The 23,082-nt window shown below is 41.6% G+C and overlaps 1 protein-coding gene and 1 long non-coding RNA gene across 2 annotated transcripts in view; one reads left to right on the forward strand and one right to left on the reverse strand.

Annotated features, from left to right (window-relative positions):
• Window positions 1-3,270: 3,270 nt before the first annotated feature.
• On the forward strand, window positions 3,271-4,215 carry LOC139433240 (uncharacterized). Its single transcript, XR_011642802.1, has 3 exons — window positions 3,271-3,514; window positions 3,760-3,810; window positions 4,126-4,215. It is a non-coding gene; the product is annotated as an uncharacterized lncRNA (long non-coding RNA).
• Window positions 3,762-23,082, reverse strand: part of LOC139433239 (THAP domain-containing protein 5-like) — a 32,682-nt gene continuing 13,361 nt past the window's right edge. The window contains exons 2-4 of the mRNA XM_071202163.1: window positions 7,585-7,716; window positions 6,672-6,758; window positions 3,762-6,310 (exon numbers count right to left, since the gene is read on the reverse strand). Of these exons, the coding sequence (XP_071058264.1) occupies window positions 6,302-6,310; window positions 6,672-6,758; window positions 7,585-7,716 (228 nt within the window). The 3' untranslated portion in view covers window positions 3,762-6,301. The remainder of the gene's footprint in view (window positions 6,311-6,671; window positions 6,759-7,584; window positions 7,717-23,082) is intronic.

Raw genomic sequence — 23,082 nt, forward strand, 5'->3', positions numbered from 1 at the left:
TGGATTGACCACTGTAATGCTATCCTCTCTGGCCTACCCACAAAACTACTCAACAGACTCCAAATCAATCAATCAACCAATCAATGTTTATTTATATAGCCCAATATCACAAATGTTACATTTGTCTCAGTGGTCTTCACAGTTTATACAGAATATCAGTATGACAATACGACACCCTCTGTCCTTAGACCCTCACATCGTACAAGGAAAAACATCCAAAGAAAACCCAGTTTAAAGGGAAAAATGGGAGAAACCTCAGGGAGAGCAACAGAGGAGGGATCCCTCTCCCAGGATGGACAGACGTGCAATAGATGCCGTGTGTAAGTTGAAAAGATAATACATTTGCAACATAGGTAGTCCAAATGTTTGGAAATGCATGTGTGTATAATAGGAAGATGAATCCACGAGGATATCCATCAGGACCGATGATCCATGACCACAGCCACGACTCAAGATCCAGCGCTCGCGATCCAGGACTCAGGACCGCAGGATCATCCATGACTCCGGATCCCAGCGTATATAGACACCAAAAAGAAAGACATTTGGGGAAGCTGGGTTAATCGGAACATGAGAGTACACAGGTATAGACAGAGAGAAGGAAGAAGTAAGATGTCCCCCGACACACTAAGCCTATATCAGCAAAACTAGGGGCTAAATCTAATCAGCCCTAACTATAAGCTTTATCAAAAAGGAAGGTCTTAAGCACACTCTTAAAAACGGATAGGGTGTCTGCCGCCCGAACACAAACTGGAAGCTGATTCCACAAATGTGGAGCTTGATAAGAAAAGGCTCTGGCTCCCATTGTACTTTTAGAGATTCTAGGAACAACCAACAACCCTGCATTCTTGGAACGCAATGCCCTAGTAGGACAGTAGGGTATAATGAGTTCTTTAAGGTAAGATGGCGCAAATCATTCAAAACTCAGCTGCCCGGATCATTACCTGTACCAAATCGTCTGACCACATCACCCCCATCCTCATCCAACTTCACTGGCTCCCTGTTCAGCACCGGATTGACTACAAAAACCTTCTGCTTACATACAAAGCCCTCAACAACCTCACCCCCACCTATCTCTCAAACCTCCTCCAGGAATACACCCCCTCCCGCTCCCTGCGCTCATCCTCAGCCGGACTCCTGACTGTCCCCACCTCCCGCCTTAGCACCATGGGAGCCAGGGCTTTTAGCTGCACCGCACCCAGGCTCTGGAACTCTCTGCCTCCACACATCAAACAGTCTGACTCCATCACGACATTCAAATACCACCTGTTTAAACTGGCCTACTCACTCTAAAACACATTCAACCTGCTATCACAGATCCCCTTCTCACTCCGTCACTCCACACTCTTGTCTTGCCTGTTTTATGCTTTTATGCTGCTGTATTACCTTGTCGGTTCGATTAAATTGTGTTCCGTTTTTGTTTTAGCTGTTTTAACTTTTAAATGCACTCGCGACCTTGGGTGTCCTGAAAGGCGCCTCGAAATAAAACGTATTATTATTATTATTGTGATGTAAAACTAAACATCTCGGGTATGACGAGGCATGACAATCAAACATATTATACATATTGTAAATGTACAGTATGGAGAGAAGCATTTTTGATAGGGCCAAACTAAAATGGACATTGGCAAGTGTTCATTTTTGCCAGCTATTTCAATTGATTATGTGCTTATTAGCATTCTTAAATGTGTCTTGTTAAAGAATAATATTTGCAACTACTTTGTATTCTGTTATTATCCATTTATGTGTCCTATTGTGATATATTTGGTGACAATGTTTTTATTGGTTTAATTGGTTGTTGCACCTTCCCACTGTGGTAATCCTGTTCCACTTGTGCCATAACTTTCAAAAATATAAATACTTTTCCGTCCTAGTATTGACAGAATAATCCCATGATGTTGACATCATTTTGAGCCACAATGTCAATTACAATTCTATTGTGTGCTTTTAATGCACATGTAAGCCCGTACAGTTACCTGGACATGTTAGCAAACTAGCAAACTACCATAATGTACAGACATTGGTTGTGATGCACTACCAACAAATCCCAATGATTGGTTGGTAAACCACATACCAGGAGGAAGTCAACCATTAGCTTTGGTTTCCCCAATACCAATTATCATGAATGATTGTAGATGACTTAAAATAAATAGGTTGAGATTAGCTCTCAATAGATGTGCACTGACTATCCTGAATATTTAAACAACAGGCACTTAGATGAGCTGTATCCGTTATCACTCAAATGTGAGTGGAGGTGGTTGTGGTTCCAGTAAACAGGCTCAGTATTGAACTCTCGTCACAGTGCATCTGAGTATACGTGGGAAAACCCCAAAATGAGCAGTTTCTTCAGGTATCACTATGCAAGTCAAGTCTTTACAAATCTCCAGTATACAAATTTGACATTAGATCTTATTTATGTTGTGGAATGAAAGGCTTGCAATATTCTTTGAAGAGGTAGGAATCACAGGGTCATGATACAATATTATTACAAGACGTTGCAAACAATGGTTTATTTGCTGAACCTCTAACACTAAAGGAGAGATCATCCATTTGCCAAAATCCAAATGATGCTTCCTCTGGGAAGCATGAATGTTTTAACAACTACAAGTGCCTTGGATAATGAAGTGTGCAGTGTTGTGCATTACAGGTATAACAAATGGCTAATTGAAGAGCAAAAAGGGGATGACGACGCTGGTTAAGAAGAAGAGGGACAGAATGGAAATAAGGGGCTTTCATCGTGTATAACAATTTAAGCAGACATGTTAATCAGTCTTCATACTTTTCATACCTCATACCTCATCTGTAGAATGGCATAAAATGGAAAGCATCCAATGGTTGTTGAGATGTAGACCATAGACCAGGGGTACTCAAATACAAATCTTAAATGTCCAAAATAAATGTTTCAATAAGACAAAGGTCCGTTTATTACGGTCATTCAAACTTTTAAACAATTGCAACAAGATTCTTAACATGAGGTTGCAAAAACTAAAATAATCTGTATGCAGCAGTTTTCATTGTTATTGTGTCTGTGCTTGATCCCTCAGAATCGCGGTGTAAGAGCTGCACAGTTATGAATAAAGGCAGCTGCACTCTTTTTTATTCAGCATTCCCATTATTGCTTTATAAATGTCTTGCCCCCTTGTGTGTCCACTGAGGTTCGTCAGGCCCAACCATAGACTGTAGGCTATATATAAATGGACGTAGGGTCCGTGACGTCACCCATAGGATTCTGCAGTTGCCGTGAAGCCCTTAGTAGGCGGAGTCGGCCACTAACGGCTCGACAGTGACGTCAGAGTCTAACTCCCGCCTGCTCCAAATAAGGGCAAAGAGGCGGTGCTGAGGCGGAGCCGAGGTGGGACAGGGCGGGACCTGCTGCCACCGAGCGTGACGTTCCAGACCTAGCTCAGGCTAGGTCAGGCTTAGAAGCTAAGCTAACATGCTCTCAGTATTAAGCTAACAACCTATGCTAACAACCCAGCTTGAGGTCACTACTCCTCGTTCCCGGCATATTCTGAAGGTAAGATACCCTGTAACTTTACAAAACGTGTCCTTTTGATTTAAATGTTCTTGAACCTATACTATACAATTGTTTTTTAAGTGCTTCACCATTTTTCAAATATAAATGTCATTTGTAACTAAACTTTGTAAACTAGCAGAGATATGGCCAGTGTTGCGTGCATTAAATGTGATTAATGAAATATGACTGTAGAAAAAGAAAGGTGCTTTTATATTGATTTTAATAACCATTTTTATTTATTTCAGCATTAAGAAAAAAGAAGATTGCAACCTCCTCCACGCCAAACTGCACAACCTGTAAGTTGATGGTCCTGGCTTACTTTACATGACTTCAGATGGTTGACATTACACACAAACATACTATACATACACAATTGTAGATAAACAGCACACAGTATATAAATATATATATATATATATATATATAAACTGTGTGCTGTTAATCTGTTTTTTGAGGTTTTGCTCTCTTGTTACTTTTAACCATACAGGTGTGATTTCATAGTTATTTTGTATGTTATTGTCAAAAGAACAAAATGAGCAACCCTTTATACTTAATTTGATATTCCTCATTATCTTAAGCGTTTGTTACTCTCATTTATTTTCCTCCCATAGTGACTGTATGGATAATCGGAGACAGCTATATCCGGCGTGGAGCCCAGAGAGCTACAGAGACCATCAGCAGCAACCTTGGCCTCGACCTGAGGGTGTGCTGGTTCGGTTGGGGTGGACTGCGCTGGAGAGGTATCCTCCCTTTCTTTTCCTACTCCCTGCGAGGAAGAGCAGTCCCGGATGTCCTCCTCATCCACTGTGGCGGCAATGACTTGGGGGATGTGCCCAGTGTTCAGTTGCTGAACCAGATGAAGGAGAACCTGCACCAGCTTCACCATCGGCACCCTGGCTTGAAGATCATGCTCTCCCAGAGGCGCCGGTGGAGGGCTGGTGCAAATCCTGTCAAATTTGACAAGGCCCGGAAGTTTGTTAACAGTGTTATGGCTACTTTTGTTCATAGCCTAAATGGTGCCATTGTTGACCACTCCAACATTAGATATGATATGACAGTCCTGGGCTGTTTTTGCGAGATGGAGATCATTTCACCCCTAGGGGAAATTATATATTTTTTAAAGTCACTAGCCAATTGCCTGGAAGACCACCTCCAAAGACTGTGAACTGCTAAAATGTCAGAATCACTGTTTTTGGATTTGGCCTTTAGAGTATGTATTCTAAGGCCCTTGCTAAGCCCAGACTGTCATGGCTAATGTTGAGTTAGATATTACACATCTGTAGCCATAACACTGTTAACATGGCTGCTCTTCCTCTTGCCCACATCCCACCCCCCCCTCTTCCCCCAATGGACTCTGCAGCTCTCCAGGCCCATGCTGGGCATGGCTGTCTGTCAAACCTTGTATTTTGTATTTGTTATCATGTTTTTTGTTATTTTATTTGTTAAAATAATGATGTATTTATGTAAATATTGAAAATAAATTACATTCATATTTTCACTTCTTTTGTCTACTGCTTACTGAAAATGTTAGCCATCACATCCAAATGGGACTATCAAATGAAAGGATAAGCTTACCATACAATACAGAAAACATTACACATTAAGGCTCAAATCTTTTCCCAAGCCGGAGCAGTCTGAAAAGAGTCCCAAGTTTAAAAACACAAAATCTTGACAATGAATACTACGCTGTCATTTATCAGTGACAATGCAAACAACAAGAAGGTCTCCCCTAGTCCCATGTATGTTGGCATCAATGTCATAAGCATACCATAGAATGTAATTATGAAGTGCAACACCCACAATCCCTACAGGCTCGTAACGTCACAGAAGATAATACCTTTTAGAGAGTTTCGAAATTGTTCAGTATGCAGATCAATATTTGTTTTACAATAGAAACATTTTTCTCCATAAATGTTCCCACATGTTGTGAGCATCAACTTTAAATCTTTTGTCAACAAATAAAAAACATCTTAATTTCCTTTAGGACAACATTTTGTTTATAACACCACTACATTAACAATAAGCATAGGAAAATGATAAATGTCAACATTTAAGATTGTGCTTTTACTCTTTATTTAATCAGATCTATTTACATTGAAAGTTACATCTTGCATTTTATGAAAAGTAAAGGTTTCGAATCATTTTATGACTCAAGTACACTAGAAAATAAATTAAAGATGTGCAACAACTGTATCAGTAATTAAAATGATATAACTTATGTACAGGGTTGGGAGGGCGACTTGCCAAAAACACCAGTAACTTCATGTGAGTATCAAGATATAAAAGTAATGTAACGTGATATCTTTATTTTTGTTTTGGATTACCTCAATATCAAATGCAATGCAAATAAACACAGGAGAGAAGAAATATTAATATGATTTTTTTACTTAAATGTATAATATAATACCATAAAGCAGATTCAGGCAGTAGGTGTATAGATTCACAATTAAAGTATTAGCCTATAGAACAGTACCACTTCCAGAGAAGAGATACCATTTGATCATTTTACATATATATGCTCTTTTTAGGTTTTGAATAAGATTGTAATCCTGAGTTTCCCTATTATTAAAAAAAGTAAAACTAATCTGATTACATCTTTTCCTATGTATCTAAGGATCACACTTTCCTTTTTTTCTATACGATCTTGATTCGTGTTAGATGTAATCCATTACTATCTAAGCCAATACAAGTCATAACTTTTGGAAAATTGTCTCAAGTTATAAATTATGCCTTCAATCTCTTTCACGTGGAGAAGACATCCCATTGGCCGAGGCGTTGCAACTTCCCTCAAGCGTCCTACATGAAAGAAAGATCACATGTTACAAATGTGTGCACAAACTATTCAGTATGACCCGTCTTAGTTTAAAGCCCAAGTGTAAGAGTGAACATAGGCGGAGTCTGTCTGTTTTCCAATTTGTTTTGTTTGTTGGCTGCTGCTGCCCAAACCAACATCCTCACAAGCATTGACTGTTGGAATGTCATTATTCTCCACATGTGGAACAACAAAGGCTTCCTCAGGTGTGCCTTGTATCATAATGATATTGCTCTGATCAGCAGCAAGACTGTTTTCACCACTACCATGGTCTCCATCTTCAACCTCCTCCTTGCTGTTAACAGTCGAACTAGGACTGTCACTTACCTCGTCATTGCTACTCACCCTGCTTTTCCTTCTAGGCTGTTGTTCTTTGCCATTGGTGAAATAGAAAATGGTGGGCACTGCAGTGTTTTTCAGGCATCTCCTTCCCTAATAAAAATAATAAACAAAAACACATAAAATAACTTTTTGAGGTCTGTAGATATTCAACTTTCTTTTGAATAATGTTGTTTTAAATGTAAGAGTGCATTATAAAAGACAATAGAGGGCCAACATGTTAACTATGCAGTTAATCTATTCAATAATTACGTGTTTCCAAGATGCAGATTCAAAGGATTTATGTCATAGCACATAGGCTACAGTGTGGGAATGGCAATGAAAATCATCTGTCCCGAGCTCCTCCAACAATGCAACTTAGTTATAAGACATAAAACAATAAAAGAAATTGAAAATTAAATTAAGAATAATAAATTAGTGCAGGCAGAAATCTATATACACGTAAATATAATAAGACATATGCAAGAACAGAATGTAAAGATAAATATTGTATAGTAAAATTAAATTAAATCATTTTTTTTTTACAGTGATAGCTATTAAGATAAATAAGTTATAAGATGACAACAGATGAATGAATGTTGCTATTAAAATAATGTAAAAAAAGGTAATATAATTCATCTGTTTTTAACATAGAGTATGTGGGGGAAATGGCAATTCTCTATCTATGATAAAGAGTCTTTGCATAAATTGAAGAGAAATGTGATGGTTTGCAAAAAGATCGATTTCTATGTTTCTTTACTTAACTGGCAAAATCTTAATTTGGCTTTTAATCAAAAGAACATTACTCATCACTGATGTGCAAGCTGTGCCATAACAATTATTTAGCATTGTATGATGTATAACATGTATTTAATTAGTAACAACAATTTACACTCACAAATGGAACCAAGTTATATATTTTTTTTAAAAGGATCTGTACCCATGAGTCCGTGCTGAAGTGATGACTCTCAAAGTGTTCACTGCACAGGCGAGAAGAAACGTTGGGGGTCCATTTATTCCTCCGGATGTTCAGCACCCACTGGTCCAGCCTGTCTGGATCACCTAAGGAAACCTTTATTCAAAAATACATGAAAACCGACCCAAAGACAACAGGAGGGTTAATGCCATATTCACTTAATAACGCATGAACAACTTTTACAAATATTTCTATATAGTCTGTGTTGGTAAATGTAATCTGGGTTGCACATTTCCTGCTGAAATACATGCCTACCAAGTTACTGCGTGGCACTTTGGTTTTGATAAAACAGTGTAGTTCCACTATATAAACGTTACATTCATAATCAAACGAGACAATATGCAAGATAAATAGCTATTTGTTGTTATTCTTAATGCTTGTCATTCACACGTTAATAAAATAAAATAAGTACCGATACATAGCAGAACAATTGTGGCGATGTTCAGCTTAATAAGCCTTGTTCAACATCATTTATTTAGCTAATACTATAGCGGGCTGCAGGCGAACCAAGTCCGCGTTTCGCTGCATTCCTTGATCTCCAGTTATAACGCCGGGCTCCGCCGCTGGCCGAAGCTAATGGAGCCGCAAAGGGCTAGCTACGGCTCCGGTTAGCTTCGGCAGCGGACTCCGGCGGCTACCACTGGGATAATTGGGTCCCCTTTTAACATTTGCTCTTATTTAGCATTATGGGCGTCATAGTCATATACTATAAAAGACTTACCCAAGGCTGAATCATAAACTAAACTGTATATATACTAGGGCTGTCAGTCGATTAAAATATTTAATCGCGATTAATCGCATGATTGTCCATAGTTAATCGCGATTAATCGCAAATTAATCGCACATTTTTTATCTGTTCTAAATGTTCCTTAGAGGAATATTTTTCAAGTTTGTAATACTCTTATCAACATATGAGTGGACAACTATGCTTTATGCTAATGTTTATTATCATTTGAACAATGACAAATATTCTCATGAATATTAAACACAACAACCTCTGAACATTACAAATATTCGCCTCAATTCAACCTGGAACCTCTCATACAATACTGTGTGTGTGTGTGTGTGTGTGTGTGTGTGTGTGTGTGTGTGTGTGTGTGTGTGTGTGTGTGTGTGTGTGTGTGTGTGTGTGTGTGTGTGTGTGTGTGTGTGTGTGTGTGTGTGTGTGTGTGTGTGTGTGTGTGTGTGAGAGAGTGTGATGGATCGTTGGAGCTATGTGCAACTCAAGGCATATGCTCGAACGGGAGCTGCCTGGACGCTGCAATCATGTTGCGCGCATTAACACTATGGTGTGCTGACTTTTCGTACAATGTCCCACTGTCTGGCTTCCTGCATAAAGTCAAGTGCTCGGCACAGTTGTGTGGATAGCTCGCTCCTCTGTTTTCATTGAAACAGCTCCGTTAGCGCAGCTAGCTAGCACCAGATGCTAACAACAACAATGCACGTAAGGTCTCTCTCTCGCTCGCTCGGGCCACACAAACACACACCCTCCCGGTCCTCCCAATAGCCAGTCGGTGCCTGCCGGTGAGCGTGGAAGTGTGGTCTGCCACAAGCGGGCGGCAGGAGCGGGGCTGTCAGCATCAGCTTGTAGATGGTATTTTAAACTCGATGCACTCTGAAACTACGGGGTGGCCGAGGAAAAAAATACACATGCGTTAATCGCGTTAAAATAATTAATGGCGTTAATTTTTTTTTGCGTTAACGCGTTAACTTGACAGCCCTAATATATACATATACACATGTATAAAGGGTTACGTCCTTAGCTGGCTAATAAGCTACATTACAAGCTAAGCTAACAAGCACACAAACACCTGCTAACGGGGTTAACATGTATAATATTATCATTTTACTCACCGAAAAAAGCTGAAAGTAGACTTCTTGGAAGTTCTGTTAGTACATTCAAGCGCATAGCACGACATCTTAATTGTCTGGTATTTGTAACAATATTCCCACAATCACCACGAACACGGCTAAAGCTAAAGGGTCAAGTACAGTAACTACGACTAACTAACGTTGTAGCCTCTATGGTTGTAGCCTAGCAGAGTGGACAAGTTGCTGTTAGCTGACAGTGAGGCATGTACGTGTCCATCAACGTGACCACGCCCTAATTTATGCAAACACTTTAAGACCTATTATAAATAAAAGGGTCGTGTTAGAAAACAATTCATTCACAGATCCATAATCATGAAGGTGGAATCTAACTATATCGATAATAAAAATGTATGGAGCCAGGGAGAGAAACATGTTTTTTTCTGCTGTAAAGTTGGGCATTTTAACATGGGGGTCTATGGAAATTGCTCCTTTCTGCAGCCATCGCCTATCGGCCAATATATGAACTGCAGTGTGTGGCACTTCCGTATTGGCTTCCCGGCTGTTCCCCAGAGTTTGCCACTTGGGCCCAACACATCTTCAACAAACTCCCCCTTTGCCTCATCATAAAAACTCACAAACACCAGCAACTGAGCAATGTCAGTGGTGTCAGTGGACTCACCCACAGCTAAGGAAATGCACTGTGCATTTTTTATTCCATCACAAAGCTGATTAATCAAATCACCAGCAAGTATTTATGTTCTTCTGGTTGCTGTGGAATCTGAGAGGGGGATTTGCTTGATTTTACCTGTTATTTTCTCTTTTTGTTTGCCTTCAACATGGTCTCCATCACTTCAGTCATGCATTCTTTATAATTCAGTTATTATCCAGTGGAAAGTCCTTACCTACTGGCCTAGTTAAATCAAAGTGGTTACCTTTTTTTGGCTGGGCAGTGTAGTTTTACACACCGTCTTATTTGACTTCCTCAGGACTTAAAACTGTTTTTTGGGAGCAGACCCCCTCAAAGAAAAAAATATATTTACACACATAAGGTCATCATCTTAATAGTTTTGTATGCTCATCCGTGAGCAGAGCATCAAGTTGACGTGTATTACAGCTGAATGCGGCGATTACCATTTTGTTCAGCAAAACGCCTCACAAACGTATTAAGATCAACAGCTTTAGTGCGTTTTGATTCAATGCTGAGTACAGCCAAACTGACAGTCTCTTCTCTGTCAGTGTAGACCGCAAATACCTCATTCCTTCAGTGCTTGGGTCCGAATGCTTCTCGTTTTGCGCCGCCCCGTTCAAATGAAATCGCCGCCAATCATATGTCCAGGCTCGCGCCAGGACCGGGGGAGGGGTTACATGACGTGCATCTTGTGCTGCATTCACTTGCACTCGGACATTAGAGACTTTCTATCATAAATGTCCGATGAGCGCTGTTTGCAGTCTATGGACATAGCGGATAATTTTGACTCGTTGCGTTGTGGCGATGTCTCGCAGATAACACAGATAATACATATGAAAAGTATAATTTGCTCAGAGTCCAGAGACAGTTGTGGTTCGGTCCGGATCCGGACCGGAGTCCGTACTTTGAGGATGCCTGCGATAGACCATAATGATATATTATGTTGAGATATATCAGTCCAAAGTGGTGGGCTGGCCAATCGGCCAACCAGTGGCGGCCGGCCCATAGGGGCGCTAGGGGCGCCGCCCCACCTCTTGCCAGATACAAAATAAAAAATAAAAATAAATATTAAATAAAAAAATATATATTTAAAAAAAATATATTTAAAAAAGATATATATTTTATATTTAAATTTGTAATGAACAAGGTAAATATCATACAATTAGTATCACAAAAATGTATAATCTACAATACAATCTCGTTTAAAATTGTGTTACGATGTCTAAAGTTACTGATAAGTCACCTGTTTCCTGCCTGGCCTTGCCCATGGCATTAGTTTATCATTACGGGGCAGAGCCCCCGAGCGAAACAGCAGCAACCAGCAGGTTGCAAAAGTCTCAATAGTAAACTGTGCCGCCGAAACATAATTTCAGCCAATCAGCGCCGTCAAATATTTTGGTCACGTGGGCGCTCATGTTGGCGCCCATGTTGGCGCCCATGTTGGCGCCCATGTTGCTTACGTGCGTTGACGTGATTTGTTTTTTAGACTCGTGAGTAACCAAGGTGACGCAGTATTTGGATGAGAATGGTGTGCAGGTGGAGTCGCCGGAGCTTCGGTCCGCCCAAGAGCTACTCTCCAATCCTTTTGAAAGGAGAAGTTTGGGAGATAAATTGATACTTAAAGACCTTGGACCGGACCAACCCGATTTGTATATATCACAGCAGGCTCGTGAAAAAGACAAAACGTATCAACAAGGCTTCTCACATGGCTAGCTGGATGCAAACAGGTAAATGCTATCTTTTGTTTCACATGCTTGCTCTTCAAACAGCCCGGGACAGATACGATCTGTTCAGAAACTAGACAAAAGTTAAACAAGTACAAACCACAGACTGTCTGTGTCATGGAGAATACAGTCGCTGGTTTATTTATGTCTGTAGGCCGTTGTTGTGAGTGTGTACGGTCGGAGCATATATAGCGTTAGCTTAGCCAAGCTCCATTCAGGGAACAAGCATTCTAAAAGGTTTTTCGCCTGCCGTCTGTCTGAAGACTTGTCAAAGCATTAATTCATGGTATTTACTAACCGGTATCAGTATGTTGTTACGTCGGCATCATTTAGAAACGTGTATTACAATTTAATCACGGTAAAATATGTTCATGTTGTTGTAGCTGTAGCTCCCGAGCCAGCTCGTCTTGTTTGAATGATGCGAGTAAACACAGCTGACAGCTGCGGTGAAACTCGAGCGACTAGAGCGATGCGATAGGAGCGTTTAGAGCGAAGCGAATATTCGCATCGCGTCCGGTCTGAACGCAGCATTAAGGCGAGCTCCACGTTGCACTGGAAACGCGCCATTACATCACCAGAAGTCCTAATTTAAGGGGTCATTTGTCTAACTCTATCAATAGCCCCACCAAAAATATTTTCCACCAGCCGCCACTGCAGCCAACGTTGCTTTCCCTGGAGCTATGCTACAAGCATGGCTAATACAATCTTACACTTTTACACTTATATACACTAGTGAGTTTAGGAACAAACAATTGTCTTTTTAATTTCAGGAATATTGTCTTCGAATCCGTTAAATAAAATATGTAAAATAAACATTGCTCTTGTGTCACCCTAGCTACACTGAACAAAAATATAAACGCAACACTTTTTGCTCCCATTTGCTCCCATTTTTCATGAGATGAACTCAAAGATCTAAAACATGTTCTATATACACAAAATAACCATTTCTCTCAAATATTGTTCACAAATCTGAACAAATCTGTGATAGTGAGCACTTCTCCTTTGCCGAGATAATCCATCCCACCTCACAGGTGTGGCATATCAAGATGCTGATTAGACAGCATGATTATTGCACAGGTGTGCCTTAGAATGGCCACAATAAAAGGCCACTCTGAAACGTGCATTTTTGCTTTATTGGGGGGGTCCGAAAACCAGTCAGTATCTTGTGTGAGGGGTAGGGTTAGGGTAATGTTGTGAATTGAGTGGCCTGTGTTCGTCGTCCATAACATACGCCTGCCCATACCATAACCCCACCATGGGCCACTCGATTCACAACATTACTCAAACCCTAACCCTAACCCTACCCCCCTACCCCTCACACCAGATACTGACTGGTTTTCGGACCCCCCCAGACACAAAAGTTTAAATCCAACTTGGTTTACATTGATCAGCTTGATGCATGCTTGACTCACTCTTTTTCTTCAGAGGACATAAGTTAAACTGACAACAATGCCAGAGAGATAAATGTCTCAGTTTAAAATTACCATTCCCAAGGTGATAGCAGCAGGACATTTCAATTAGGCTCTTTTCTGAGAGAACATTTAAGTGAAGGGGATAAGTACTTATAGAAACATGTAAGTTACATAAAACAGTCATCCTTAATTGAAATATAAAATAAGGTGGCAACCTGAAAACTTAAACATTTTCAAAATAATGTGTGTTCTTCAAAATGGTTCTAAATAGATGTGCAGTGGTCATCTACAGATATTAATTTGAGATCTGTCATGGCCTTTTAGCTGGCAGTGTGTGATGCTTGGTTGTTTAATGTTTTTCCTGTCAATTCTGCGATCATAACTGACACATCTACAACATGGGGCGGTGGTGGCGAAGTCCATAGGGACTTGGCTTGGCAACTGGAAGATCACCAGTTCAAGTCCCGGCAAGACCAAGTGCTACCGAGGTGTCCCTGAGCAAGGCACCCTACACTGCTCCCCGGGCGCCGTTCAAAATGGCAGCCCACTGCTCCTAACACTAGGATGGGTCAAATGCAGAGAACGAATTTCCCCACGGGGATTATAAAGTATATCAAAATCAAAATCAAATCAAAAACATCTACTGTAGTGTCCCTGCTGGATTTTTTGATCTGAAAGAGATGCATCAAATAAAAGGGAGGAAGACCACAGACCGTTTTTGAAAGCTTTTCTAGGGATGAACCTGTCAATCTGACAAACAGGGAGAGCCACTCCCCTGTTTGTTGTTTGCCCATTAGTACAATGATCTCCATTTCTGATGGACAGTTTTGAGGATATCACCAACTAACAGCTGCTTAGAATTTCACTGGATGCAGTTTTGGGAGTTAATACACTAATCTATAAAGATAGACTGCAGATATTGCAGACTACAGAATGTTTTTTTGTTTACAGCTTTGCCCCATTGTAAGCTTGCAATAACTTGATTTTTCAAGAATACCCTGCCAAACACTTTTAAGGAGTGGCAGTAAACAAAAGCTATAATATTGCCATTTTTCCTTCAGTGTATTGCATTGTGTTGTTGATCAGCATGTTCACATGCAATCAAATAATAACTTAATTTTACCCTGGGGAAAAAATCCCACCACAACTATGTGACAATGCATTATTGAAAATCAACATTTAAAGTATGAGCCTAATAAATCAGACCTGTGATCATAAAGGAGTGGGAATCAAACCCTGAGTTTAAAGGATGGTTGAAGACAGGGCCGGACTGGGACAATAAGTCAGGCCGGGAATTATACACCCAGCCAGGCCACTACCAGTTCTCATTCATAACACTCCGTTCGATGTCTCACTATGGGATGCGCCTCAACGCATATGCAAACAGAAGCATCAATCTCATTACACCAATCCTGATTGGCTGGTGATCTTGACGTCTACGTCAGGGAATCCACCCACCCTTTAAGTAGCTTGCGCTACGTTGCAGCGTCATGCAAACACCTCTTCTCGCTTCATAGCACATCTCGAATATCAGTAGCCGGGATAGCTTAACGGTCCACAGACTGAACCCAAGCTAACATTCGGTCGACGGGGCGCTTGCCGGTTACTTTTTTGCTTTGCAGAAGAATTGAACAAATATTAACACACCAGTTAATATTGTAATCTGCCCCGCCGTTTTTTCTTTCGAAAACGGTAAGGTTTGATTTTTTTCTTCAAACAGTAACATACCTGTTGCTAGTGTATCCCTCCGCGCCAACACCACGGCGAGTGGGGACTGACTCTTCTGTCCCTCACACCAGAGGAGACGGAGATAAGAAAGATATTAACACACCAGTTAATATTCTTTAAAGAAAAATCTACCCCGTCGTTTTTTCCTTTCAGAATAACGATAAGGCTGGATTTTTTTCAGTAACATACCTGTTACGAGCTTGTCCCTCCGCGCCGACACCCCGGCAAACGAGGATGGACCCTTCTCTCCCTCACACCAGAGGAGTCGGAGGCTCAGAGGCTCGGCTCTGCGGCTGCGGGTTTAGGATCTCGGTCACGGACTCACACCAGGTCTGCTCGTCCTGCCTTGGGCTGGAACACGCCCAGGCAGCTATCGATACCCCCGGTTCATGCGGGCATTGTGCCCGCTTCACCATCAAGAGCCTCCGCCGACAGCTAGCGCGCCAAGCTAGCCTGTCGGGACGGGACCCCTTCATGTCCGTTGATTCGCCGGCCGGCAATCGGGACATGGTGGCGACCGCCGCGGAGATTGAGCCCCGCGCTGTGTCAGGCTGGGGCCCGGTGGCGGCAAGAGCCGCGAGAGCGGAGCCCCGCGCTGTGTCAAGCTGGGGCTCCCAACTGGACCTCACCGTGGTTCCACCCGCGGAGGATGTCCTACAGCTGGATTATATGGAGGAGGATGAAGAGGATGCCTCTGAGTTCCTCTTATCCGATTCGGATGAGCACGAAGATGACATCTTCGTTTCATCTGCCCAGGCTGCCAAGCCGGAGGCGATGTCCGCTCCCCCGGGCGAAAGCACAACAGCTTCGCCCTGCCTCAGTATGGACTTGCAGACGGTGTGCCAACGCGCTGCGTCCAGGCTGGACATCCCCTGGCCTGAAGTGGCCAAGGAGACGTCTAGATCTCGCTATGAGGGGAAGAACTTGCCCCAAGCAGCGAGGATGAGGAAGCAGCTTCTCCCAGTCTTTCCAGAGATGCTGGACACGGTGTCGCCCTTTCAGCAACAAGGCCCCAATCCAGGGTGCCTCCTCTTTGGACTGTATCGGCATGGAGAAGCTCGGCCTGCTCCGAATGCCGCCCATGGAACCGCTGGTGGCAGCCCACCTCCAACCGCGGCTGGCTTCGGCACCGAGCAACCCCACGTTACCGGCAAAGGCAGACCGCTTCCAGTCAGCAATGACCGAAAAGCCTATAAAGCCGCAGCTTTGTCCGCCAGGGCGCTCAACGTCTCCTCGCTGCTGACCGCCTACCAGGCGGAGCTCTGCGAGGACATAACGATCAAACCTGAGCCTGCCGTGTGGGACGAAATCGCAGCGATCACGGACATTTGCCTCCGTGTGCAGCGCTGTGCAGTCCAAGCCACAGGCAAAGCACTGGGGATAATGGTGGTACAGGAGAGAGCCAGGTGGCTTACCCGGACGAACCTTCCAGACTGGGAAAAAGAGGACGTCTTGGACATGCCTATTGTTCCCGAGGGCATATTTGGCTCCACTCTAGCTTTGATGCAGCAGCGGTGTGAATCCAAAAAGAAGGAGGATGAGGCTCTCCAGCTTTGTCTTCCCTGAAGGGTCCAGCCGCCGCCTTCAACGGCCCCGCGGCAGTCCTTCGCTCAGGCTGCCTCACGCCCTGCCCGTTTCAAGATCCCAAAACAGCAGAGGCCACAGTGGTTTTAGATGGGCTCACTCAACCTCCATTTGAACCCCTGGAAGAAGCTGACATGAAACACCTGTCACTGAAGACAGTGTTGTTACTGGCTCTGGCATCTGCCAAGCGAGTCAGTGACATTCATGCACTCTCTGTACATCCTTCATGCACTCAGTTTGCCCCGGGGCAAACGAGAGTGTTGCTGAAGCCCAACCCTGCCTTTGTACCTAAGGTGGTTGGCTCATGTACCCCCATTGCAGTGGCAGTTCTAGAACATTTTTCATGGGGTGGCAAAGGGGGGGCAAGAGGTCATGCCAGGGTGGCATGGGAGGGCGGACAGTACGTGATATTTTAACCTATTTATTGTTAATTCATGCCCTAACACAAGTGTTCTTAATGCACAAGAGAAACAAGGTGTTCAGACAAACAATCGGGTGCCCTTTGAGTCCCCCAAGCTTACTTCAATAATTTTAAATTAAAGGAAACTACAAAATGTATTTTAAAGCAATTAATTAATGGAACAGGTTGTTTTGCATTACAACACATGTGTTGTCGAAGTATTAGACAGACATATTTGCATGTGCTCACTAAGCATTATTACATATTAATTTAATATTAAACAAATCCAAATGGCCAATTATTCCAAAATGTTGCTGCTAATATAATCATATGCTTGTCAACTTTAACTGATCAAAAATAAATTCTGAAAAAATACTTGAATTATCTATGAAATTGCAATATTGACACACGTCCCTCAGTTTGTTTCAACCCTGTCACGCCATACCATTTACCCTCCTATTAAAATAATGGATCAGTCCTTGTGTGATCTGCATTGAGGGAATTACATCACAAAAGTGTCAGTTTCTTCTCTTACCTATATTTCAGTTTTTGTATTTTCATATTAAGATTGACAAGCTCAACATTTCAACTCTGTTATATGAATTAATAATAGTAAATAATTGGTTATTACAAAATAAACAATAGTTTTGCAAAATATTACAATTTGTAATGTCCTTGATTTCCATGTGGTGCCATATCTTAGCTAAACAAGGTCTCATGCCTACTTGTTGTCAAAAACTTCAACCCTGTTAAATGTTTTCAAGTAAATTCCTAGTAATTATTTATATTTTGTGCCTGGGGTGGGAAAATGTATGTAGTCCACTACCAGATGTTATGACCAAACATTTTGGTTTCATTTTTCAAAAAGGCACCCGATTCAGAGAATACTCTAATTCTGCATACTGTAAGTACTTAGTTATAATTAAGTACACAAATGACATGACCCATCTCTTCAGAGAGCTAAAGGTGACCTGTGCAGCAACACATTTCAATCAATAATTGTCAATACTAAGAGCTGCTAGATTGTGCTCCTGTAATGCAACATGTAAGGAGAATAAGAACATACCATGTGGTCCAGCTGGAGTTTCATCTGCCTCCTGATCCCTGCCTCTGTCCCTCTTTCTGATACTTCATCTTTATTCCTCACATATATTTCTTCTTCTTCACTAATGTCTTCATCTCCTCCTCTTCCTCCTGCTCTGACCCTCCTGGTCTCTTCATCTCCTCCTGACCCTCCTGGTCTCTTCAATGAACTCTCTTTTCCTTTTCTTCTTTCTGTTCGTCCTGATCTCTTCTCAGATATGTCTTTTTGTTGTTGTTGAATCACTCCTATACTCTGGCCTGCAAGAGTCTACTTGTGAAAAGCACTGGTACAAATGCTTGTATAACTTTACACGTTAGGGCCATGTAGCCTAGCTAATAAGTAGCATATCATCAGAAAGTATTTATCAAACGCACAAAGGCAGCTGTGTTTAGATCCAGTTTTTATGGTACAGGATGTATCCTGGTTTCATTGATCTGGCCTCATTGCTGTGATGTGTAGTTTACGTGGATAGCTGCCCCCCCTTGCCCCCCCGTAGATCCGCCCCTGCCCCATTGACATTGAGGCATTTCCTCCGCCACTGTGTTCCTCTGAGTAACAGCGGCCGAATTTGCTGTGTCCAGTCCGTGCTTTACGCACCTATATGGACAGTTCAAAAGAGTTTCGATGCAATGACCAACTCTTTGTATCCTGGGCTAACCCTCATAAGGGCAAGCCCGTTACCAGGCAACGGCTCTCCCACTGGATTGTGGAAGCGATTGCACCAACGGGCCTGCATGCTCATTCTACTCGTGGACTGGCTACATCCTGGGCTTTGTTCAAGGGTGTTTCCATCCAAGACATTTGTGCAGCAGCGAGCTGGTCCTCACCGCACACTTTTGTCTGCTTTTACAGGCTAGATGTCTCTGCTCCAAGTGTGGCCCGTGCAGTGCTGGGCCCCGTGTTGAGACAGAGTTCTACCTGTTAAGATCTGGTTGTTTTGGTGATTTTCGAGATAAGCGTGTCTCGCAATACGGGAGTTTCAATATCCCATAGTGAGACATTGAACGGAGTGTTATGAATGAGAACTATAAGTTACTTACGTAACCCCAGGTCTCAGAGTGACATGAAGTGAGATGTCTCACCAGACTGCGATGTAGCGCAAGCTACTTAAAGGGTGGGTGGATTCCCTGACGTAGACGTCAAGATCACCAGCCAATCAGGATTGGCGTAATGAGATTGATGCTTCTGTTTGCATACGCGTTGAGGCGCATCCCATAGTGAGACATCTCACTTCATGTTACTCTGAATACTGGGGTTACGTAAGTAACCTATAGTTTTTTGTGCCATTTTGCTGGATTTATTTGTCAATATTTACAGCGTTGCTGCCCATAGTGATAGCCCTCTAAATCTACTACCAAAAAATAAATATATGGAGATGGGTTACTATTTAAACAAATGTGCAACATTTTCTATTTAGGAATCTATTCATGTGAACATATTTTGTAAGGAAATATTTGTATGTATTCATGTTAGTAAACTATGAATAACCTTAAAATGGGAAAATGATTTGTGTAAAAACTGTGAGCTGGATTTGGGGCCTATTAACATGTGGTTTTTGAGGACAAAGGAAGAAGGGGGAAGGTGAGGAGTTGACTTACAGTCAACTCAGATCTAGGAGATAGTAAAGCTAAAGCCACTGTGATTGGGAAACTTAAGAAGTGAGGTGTTGGTGATATTTGGGCAGCCAATCACGGAGGTCTGGAAGGGAGGATCAGATAACTCCTCCCATTGTTAGCGATGTATTAAACACAGGAACCACGCTGTGTGCTGTCTCTTTTTCCTCTGGCTGGCTCACGTGAGTATCAGGTAAATGTGGGATCCCAAAGATAACTGTATTGAATTTGTACTGTATTGATTGTATTGCATTGTCATATTACCATTAAAGTAGATTATTGTTAACGGTTAATTGTATGCTCTGGATTCCTTCCTGTAAGATATCAGCTTGTTTAGGGACGCGCGGAGATTTGAAAAATCGGACTAGTAATCCCTATAAATGTCTAACAAATGGTGATCCGACGTGCCAGATAAACAGAGCTGTGGAGGGGTCCAGATGACCGGAATGGGTCGGGAACAAACACTTTTAGACATCTCAGACAATAAGCAGGGCCCTGCAACTACAAATAAGGTAAAAAACTTTAGGATTGTCTGTAGGCGTTTCACAGTGTTTTTGAAGTTTAAATGGAATATACAATGCATATTTTACTATGTTAGGAAAGTTATATAAAACACGTGAACGTTGATCGCAAGGTAGACAGAAAGTCCTGCGTAACGAAAGGTAAAGCGGTTTGGCGTGGACCTCAGGTAGTTTATTCCTGAGTGGCGTGGAAACGATGCAGTTTGTGGGTTGCGAGGTGAAATTCCTGCACGACAAAACCTGGAAACCCGATATTTCAGATCGGGTCACCGTTTAAAACTGGGGTTAAATAGCAGACTCAGGCCAATAGCTAATAGCCAGCGGTCTGCTATATGTTCAATTCCTGGGAGAGAACGCAAACGTCACCGAAATTGTGACGGGACCGGCTCTCGTTTCCCTTGTCTGTAAACATTTATTTGAAAAGCAAACGTGTGATAAAGGGCTCGCTAAAACCTGGGTTTTTAGACCCCATGGAATGGTCACATTCCTTATGGGTGTTGAAGCACCGTTCAAGGTTTGGTCTGCCATCACATTATCAAGCTGGACAAACTGTACGGGGAATAAATCTGTGTGATTTTTACCTAAAAAACCTGTGTGAGCGATTGTCTGTGGAACTCAGACAATCGCTCAGAAGAGTGAAGCTCATTTGTGCTCTGCTGCTGCCATCTAGTGGCTGAAAGGGGGGGAAGCACGTTAACGACGACAATAGCCCAGTATATTAATACAAGTGAACACATATTAATTAAGTCAGATAAATAAAAGCGAAGTGAATATGGAACGTCAGAATGGTTAAGACAATTCTGAAATTCCAGGGAGTTACCGGGAGCAATGGGAACAGATTAAGAGATTGATTTTAAGTGGAATCAAACAGGGAGCTAAAGAAAAGGCTTGTATATTTAAATAAATAAGCTGTCTGTAGGTTGTCATTGTTGATTAGTAAAGACCTTGTTTTATGTTGGTAAATGTAATGGTACAAGAGCAAGCTATTCATCACAATTGTATTTTTAGGTTATGAATACAACAAAAAGTAGTAGCCTAAGTGATAAGCAGAAGGGTTTTTGAACGCTTGTCAGTAATGTTTATATGACAGGGGTGCTTAGGCCCGCTTCGGTTTTCAATGTGCGCCATCACGTTAAAACAGAGGATTGGTGGCATTTTCAGTTCATTGCTTGCTTCCACACGCCTTCCCCCTCCTTGTCTCTTTCACGACTTTAGTTAATGCATTAGAGCGATTGTTAACTTGCCGTGTTTCTAGAAATCGAACTCACTGTTCCGGAACGGCCTTTCAAAATAAAAGCCAAAGGCCGCTGTTCGCCAGAGATGCCTTCACAATAAAACAGTAATTAGCTTAACAATATATTTAACTTATATTACGTCCTTAAATATTGATTTTAATTCATTACAGATCTAACCTGCTTGTAACACAACTTAGATAAACAATTTCAAAAAGAATAGAATAAGCAAGTGGTTAAAGGGGGTTTCCTGTCTGGCTCATTTGATTTAGAACTGAAGTAAGGAAGAATAGTGTTTTATGAGAACTGTCATTCCTCATGGTTTCTAAAGATAAAAAAGAGATTTTACAATGTGGTTTTACTACTTTTAATGGAGTAAAGAATCTGGGTAGACTACTGCCATTGATTTGTTTTAACATTCACATGTTTCAGCATTCCTGACCATATAGACACTCAGCCGTTTTATTTTGTAACCCGTTGGGAGAGAGATTTAAATTGAGTTTTTCTCAGTAGCTGGAATGTGATTACAGCAGCATTGGATAGTGAAGAGGTACTGCGGTTTTGGGGGATTTCTGCCGTACAGAGGACAATGTGTGTCTGCCAAGTGATTCCTTCCCTCATCTCAAAGCCAGGGAGAGTTTCCTTGGGGGCCGGTCCTAGCTTTTTTGGGGACCCTGCCACTGACTACAGCTGCATCACTGACTGTGCTCATTATGACAAGATCTTGAGACATGCTTGTCTCAGATTGTTCTGGAGGAATGATGCAATGATTTTACAACATAATTGTGCAAGAGTTTCCCAGTTGGTGGTGTAGAAACCTTAATGCTTAGTGTTTAGATGGGAGGCTGCTTGTTTATATGATGGTCTGGAATGCTGAAAAGATTAAAGTTTAATATTCTTGGTTAGCAAACAAGACATCTGATTATTATGTCACACATAATAATCTTGTTATAGAAACTAGCTATGGGTAAAACGTGTGGTTGTTATACCATTGTTATCATGAACAAAAGGTAAATAAGGAAATAGTATCTGCATAAAGATGAATGGATTTCATATCCTAGAGGGGATTAGTTATTGTGAATAATTCACAAGGTATCTACTAATGTATTGTAAAGAACTTGAATTGACTTGATAAATAAGTGAAGATAAGAAGATGTATTGACCATAAATTAGTCAATTGGTAAATAAAAAATAGCGGAAAAGAGGAGAACTATTAAAGTGAAGTGGAAAATCAGTCTAAAACACACTGATAGGAAAAGGGGGGGGCATGAAGGAAGTATGCACTGGACTTTTTATTTGTGTGTGAATTTGGTAGTGTTTTAATTTGTTACATTATTGATCAGTTCAAAGGGAGAGTTTTAGTAACAGCTCTATAAGATCAGATAAATATGTATTTATATAGGTCATGTTGAAGGGAAAGCTGGTTCTAAACAAAATATAGTATTTCAATTTGAGGTACTGGTTTCACCATTGTGGCATAGTTATTACCATAGGAGGGCTTTCGGATGGACATGCGAAATGACTTCTGTTTTTAAATCCTTGATGAAATAGGGAGTAATTGTTGCATGTTCGGACACCCAGAGTTCCACACACTGTTAAAGAAGGTAACATTGTTCTTTAAGTGCACCAGAATTGAAGATAAATTGATAGAATGAGTTATGGAA

The sequence above is a fragment of the Pseudochaenichthys georgianus genome, chromosome 3 (genome assembly GCF_902827115.2).
Source record: "Pseudochaenichthys georgianus chromosome 3, fPseGeo1.2, whole genome shotgun sequence".
Taxonomy (NCBI): Eukaryota; Metazoa; Chordata; class Actinopteri; order Perciformes; family Channichthyidae; genus Pseudochaenichthys; species Pseudochaenichthys georgianus.